Source organism: Mirounga leonina, unplaced genomic scaffold (genome assembly GCF_011800145.1).
Source record: "Mirounga leonina isolate KUSES-001 unplaced genomic scaffold, KU_Mleo_1.0 Mir_94, whole genome shotgun sequence".
In the NCBI taxonomy this organism is placed as follows: Eukaryota; Metazoa; Chordata; class Mammalia; order Carnivora; family Phocidae; genus Mirounga; species Mirounga leonina.
The window spans coordinates 46,610,361-46,616,711 of NW_023270855.1; the positions used below are offsets into that span (position 1 = coordinate 46,610,361).

At 47.3% G+C, this 6,351-nt stretch overlaps 1 protein-coding gene across 1 annotated transcript in view; it reads left to right on the forward strand.

Annotated features, from left to right (window-relative positions):
- Positions 1–4,005: 4,005 nt before the first annotated feature.
- Positions 4,006–6,351, forward strand: part of NXNL1 (nucleoredoxin like 1) — a 2,925-nt gene continuing 579 nt past the window's right edge. The window contains exon 1 of the mRNA XM_034997544.1: positions 4,006–4,331. Coding sequence (XP_034853435.1) covers positions 4,006–4,331 — 326 coding nt within the window. The remainder of the gene's footprint in view (positions 4,332–6,351) is intronic.

The window sequence follows — 6,351 nt, forward strand, 5'->3', positions numbered from 1 at the left end:
ACAGTTCTGGGGCCAGAAGTCCAAAATCAAAGTGTGAACAGCCACAGTCCCTCTGGAAATTCTAGGGGAGGATCCACGCGTTTCTTGGCTACGACCACCTCACTCCCACCTCACTCCGGTCTCCACCTCCGTGTCCACATGGCCTTCTGCCTGTGTGTGTCTCCTCTTCTGTCTCTCTTTTTTTTATTTGACAGACAGAGAGATAGTGACAGCAGGAACACAAACAGGGGGAGTGGGAGAGGGAGAAGCAGGCTTCCCGTTGAGCAGGGAGCCCCATGCAGGGCTCGATCCCAGGACCCTGGGATTATGACCTGAGCCGAAGGCAGACGCTTAACGACTGAGCCACCCAGGCACCCCTCCTCTTCTGTCTCTTATAAGGACACTTGTCATTGGATTTAAGACCTACCTACATAATCCAGGATGATCTCATCTTGAGATTTTTAATTACAATTACCTCTGCAAAGACCCTGTTTCCAAATAAGGTCACAGTCACAGGTTCTGGGTTTAGGACTTGGACATCTCTTTGGGGGCCACCACTCAACCCACTACAACAGAATAAAGGGTTAGAGTGATAGTTCTCAACTGCCCCTTTGGGACACTGGGCAATGTCTGGAGACATTTTTAATTGTCACGACTGGAAGACGGGGTTGCTCCTGGCATCTAGTGGATCAAGGCCAGGGGTGCTGCTAAGCATCCTACAACACACAGGACTGCCCCCCACCACAAACAATGAGCTAGCCCCAAATGTCAAGGGTGCCACAGTTTGGAAATCTGGGATAAACAAAAGCCCCAGTCAAGTTGGACTTGGCCCTGCAGCCCCACACGTGTCATTCACTGGATGACTTGGCTTTGAAAATCAGTTTCTCTGAGGCTCTCTGCTTCACCTGCACAATGGAATAAAATCGTACAAACCTGGTAGGGCTGTTCCGAAAACAGGAGCCTGGCACCTCATAAAGATTATAGGAGAATTCTCCACTACTGAGATCATTATGCTCTCAGTGCATCTTGCATTCACAACACAGCCAGACTTCCTGGGGTTCTGGTAGGGTGAGGAAAATCTGACCAGGAAATTGTTTCTAAGCAGAATGTAACAAGGACACATTAGGAATGAGCCCATTCACAAAGCCTGGACAATATGAATTAAATCTGGAGAGTGAGGATTTTGTAATTTCCTTTTTATTTTTATTTATTTATTTATTTATTGGAGAGAGAGAGAACAAGCGAGAGCACGTGTACATGAGCAGAAGGGGCAGAGGAAGAGGAAGAGAGAGAGAATTCCATGAGGAAGAGAGAGAGAATCCCCAACACAGGGCTCGATCTCATGACCCTGAGATCATGAGCTGAACTGAAATCAAGAGTCGGACATTTAACCTACTGAGCCACCCACGTGCCCCATTCTTTTTTATTGTTTAAAGCCAACACGAAGTTCCTTTCAGAGTCTCTCATGTTTTCCTAGGCCTGGAAAGATCCTCTAGACCTGGTGTACTAGTTAGCTATTGCTGTGTAACAAATCACCCCAAATTGGAGTGGCTTCATACAACAGGGATCGACTATTATCAGGACCCCATAGGTTGCCTGGGCAGTCCCTCTGCTGGACTCGGCTGGCTCAGGCAATCTGCTACAATCTGCCAGTGGCTGGACTGGAAGATCACATGTGTGGCAGTTGGTGCTGGCTGTCCCGAGAGCGTCTAGTTCACCTCTGTGAAAATTAATGAAGGGAAATCTCACTGAAATGCAGTTGAAGGCCAGAAGGGGGAGCTCTCCTGCCGGTACCACTCCCACTTCAATTACAGGAAGAGATGTCAATTATAGACCCTTAACAGAAGAATCAACAGGAAGGAATTATCATTCATAGACCCCAACAGGAAACTGTGGACATTGCATCTGCTATTAGAAATTGACTACCCAAGCAACTCCGCCAATGAGAAACCATCATCAGCCTGAACTCCTGCTTCTCCCCAATGGACTTCCCTTCAAAACAACCCCTCCCAACTTCCTCTTTCTCCATAAAATCCTCTCCTTTGTTTGTTGGACAAGCCTATGGTTTTTGCCAGTTTGCTGGTCCCGAATTGCAATTCGCTGCTATTCCTGAACAAGCCCATTTTTGTTGGTAAAATAATTGACTGTTTTAATTTTAAGGTCAACCAACACCTCCATGTGGCCTCTTACCCAATAAGCTAGAACAGGGGTCTGCAAACTGCAACTCACCAGCCAAATCTGGCTCACCAGAAGCTGAGAATGGTTTTTACATTTTGGAACGGTTGAAGAAAATCAAAAGAGTAATATTTTATGACACACGAAAATTCTATGAAATTCAGTATCTGTAAATAGAGCTTTATTGGAACCCAGACACATGAATTCATTTACATATCGTTCAGAGCCACTTTTGCAAGACATTGGCAGAATTCGAAGTTGCAAGAGACCCTATGGCCCACAAATCCAAAAGTATTTACTACCTGGCTCTTTACAGAAAAGCTTTGTCAACCCCTGGGCTAAATCAGCTTCCTTGCCTGGGGCCTCTGGAGGCAGCCTTCCAAGAGAATGAAAATGGGAAGCGAGGATAAGACTCATCCTCCAGGGGCGCCTGAGTGGCTCAGTCGGTTAAGCGTCTGTCTTCGGCTCAGGTCATGATCCTGGGGTCCTGGGCTCAGGTCATGATCCTGGGGTCCTGGGATCGAGCCCCGCATCGGGCTCACTGCACGGCGGAGAGCCTGCTTCTCCCTCTCCCTCTGCCTGCCATTCTGACTATCTGTGCTCTCTCTCTATCTCTCTGTCAAATAAATAAATAAAAATCTTAAAAAAAAAAAAAAAAAAGACTCATCCTCCAAACTCACACCTCATGCGCACCACATTCTCTTGTTCAAGCAAGTCATGAAGCCAGTCCAGATCCAAGGAAAGGGGAACTAGTCTCCATCTCTTGATAAGAGGGGGTTGCAAAATACTGTGGCCATGATTTTCATCCTTACCAAGGAATCTTAAGGTGGGCTGTCCCGACTAAATTGAGGAGGGTGGAGAAAAAAAAAAACCCACAGATTTATTTTCATTAACTTCTATTGACCTCAAAAATAAAGTTTGCTAGCAAAAATGGATTTTGTTTGGAAATAGTAGAAAATTGTGATTCGGGAGAAGCAAACTACAGCAAAAACCGTAGGCTATTTCAACAAAGAAGATGAACGTTATTTTATGGAGAAGAAGGGAGGAAGTTGGGAGGGGTTGCTTTGAAGGAAAGCCCACTGGAGAAAAGCAGTTCAGGGTGATGATGGTTAATTGGCTGAGTTGCAGGGGTAGTTGACTTATTGTAGGAGATGCAATGTCCCTCTTTACTTGGTGGGAGTTGGAACTGATCATTCTTTCCTGTGGATTCTTCTATTGAAGGTCTGAAATTGACCCTTCTTCCTGTAATTGACTGGGAGTGGTATGGTGAGAGCTCCCCCTTCTGGCCTCCCATCTCCATTTTAGCAAGTTCCCCATTATTAATTTTTACACTTCTAACTGGAATGCAGCACGTTTTTCATGTCCTGTCAAAGCAGGTATCGGCCAGCCCTGTGACTTTGTCTCCTGTGGAGATCAAAGATAATTTCACATCATATCCTGGCCATTGCAGGCAGGCATCTCAAAATATCATTTATCACAATAGAAATCACAATCATTTGTAGAGCCCTGGTGAATCACGATTACTTAACCCATTCAATTCATGAGGAAGCACATATATTTTACATCACAACTTAATAAAATATTTTCACACCCATATGTCAGGATGACTGCTTTCCTTTGCAATCCTGTGCTTTTTCTTAATGGATTTCTAGCTGTCTCCAGAGAAGGAGCCCATGGGCAGCCCGCCCCTACCCTTGGAGGCAGTACAGAATCAGGCCACGGTTTAGGCAGATTAGTGAGGTCCTAAGCTGGCCTCCTAAAGATACCTAATCCCAGACCAGCAGCCAGCCAGCAGGCCCAGGGCCACACAAAGTCCCTCGGCCGTGTCCCCAGCTCTCAGCCAGGGCTGCCATGGCCTCCCTGTTCTCCGGCCACGTCCTGATTCGCAACAACAGCGACCAGGACGAGCTGGACACGGAGGCTGAGCTCAGCCGCAAGCTGGAGAACCGGCTGGTGCTGCTCTTCTTTGGCTCTGGGTCCTGCCCGCAGTGCCAAGCCTTCGCGCCTATCCTCAGGGACTTCTTCGTGAAGCTCACAGATGAGTTCTATGTGCTGCGGGCAGCCCAGCTGGCTCTGGTGTACGTGTCCCAGGATCCCACGGAGGAGCAGCAGGATATGTTCCTTAGGGACATGCCAAAGAAGTGGCTCTTCCTGCCCTTCGAGGATGACCTGAGAAGGTGAGGTGGGAGAAGAGGTCAGGGAGGGCTTCCTGGAGGAGGAGCTATTTTTGCTGAAAGGTTTGTTTATTGTTGCCTCTGTTCCATCTGGAATTGATGAGCATGTCCTGTGTGCCCATCTGTACCCAGGCGGGGTGGGGAGGGGGCCACCCAGGGGGGTGCATACGCCCATTTCTATTTAGCTCCCAAGGGATTTACAACCTAGTTGGGGAGATAGACGTGACACAAAGACTCAAACAAATATATAATAAGAAACTGCAGTAATGGTCCAGAGGACAAAGGGAGGATGCCATGTGGAAATATAATGGGGAGACCTTGCTGAGGTTTGGGGTCAGGGGATGCTTCCCTGAGGAAGTGGCTTTAAAGAAAGACCCCAAGGCCAGGGAGGATAGGAAAGAGTAAGGAGAGGGAAGGGTTTCCAGGCAGAGGGCACAGCAGAGATAAAGGCTGGGAGGCCACCAGAGAAAGAACAGCCAGTTCAGGGAACTGTAAGTAATAACCGGATGGGAGAGGTCTGTAAGCATCATGTGGAGCAGCGCTACAAACCCCATCTGAACGGGAGTGGATGTGGTCCTCAGACTAGCTGGAAGCCTGTGAGGAGGGCCTTGGAGCTGAGAGAGAGGTGGGTAGATTCAAGCTTTGCACCCAGCTGCCCAATAAACAAAACTACAGCTCGTGGCTATCTTAGAACCTTCCCCTTTTCCGCAGTAAGGCATCCCTTCTTTTTATTTATTTTTTTAAAGTTTTTAGATTTTATTTTTTTAAGAGTTTATTTCTTTATTTGACAGAGAGAGAGCACAAGCAGGGGTAGAGGCAGAGGGAGTGGGAGAAGCAGGCTCCCAGCTGAGCAGGGAGCCCGACACGGGGCTCATGATCCCAGGACCCTGGGATCATGACCTGAGCCAAAGGCAGCCGCTTAACCGACTGAGCTACCTAGGCGCCCCTAGATTTTATTTTTAAGTAATCTCTACACCCAACATGGGGCTCAAACTCACAACCCTGAGATCAAGAGTCACACGCTCCTCCGACTAAGCCAGCCAGGCACCCCGGCTGTCCTTCTTTTTAAACTCGAACTTTTCATTATGAAAAATGTCCAAGATCCCACAAGTTAGAAGAAGCATACAATGAAACCCAGAGCAATCGTTAACAACTTGCCATATTTGCTTTATCTACACGCATGGGGAGCTTGCACGGAGCCATTTGAAAATGAGTCACAGGCTTTCTGACACTTTATTGATTTCGTTAATTTTGCTCCACAAGTTGAAAGTTTCTAGAGACCTTCATTCTGCACCCAGCATTATCAGAGTTTGGACACTTGCTCACTCCTTCTGCCCTCTCTGCCGCTGAGGGGGATCTTTCCTGCGAATGGGCAACATTTCCCTTCCCAGGATGGGATGAAGCTGTGAGGGCATCAGAGACAAACTCGGACCTGCTGACCTCGTTTGAGGCAGGGTCCTCTCAACAAAGCCTTCACTCGGGCTAGGTTAGGTGTCTGGACAGAGAGTGAGCGATTCCCCACCCCCTTCTCCTCACCCCCCTCCTCTCCACCCTACACACACACACACACACACACACACACACACACACGAGCGCGCTGACGGTTCCCAGATAAAACACAGGCTGCCCAGTTAAAACCAAATTTCGCGTCAACAATGAATAATTTTTTAGTATATGTTTTTTTATTTTTTTAAAGATTTTATTTATTTATTTGACAGAGAGGGGGAGAGAGGGATCACAAGTAGGCAGAGTGGCAGGCAGGGGGAGAGGGAGAAGCAGGCTCCCCGCTGAGCAGAGAGTCCCACGAGGGGGCTTCATCCCGGGACCCTGGGATCCCGACCTGAGCCAAAGGCAGACAGATGCCTAACCAACTGAGCCACCCAGGCGCCCCAGTATACATTTTTAGTGTAAGTATGTCCCACACAGTGCATGTTGTGATGTGATATATAATATATATAATATAATATAATATAATATAATATAATATAATATAATATAATATAATATAATATAATATAATATA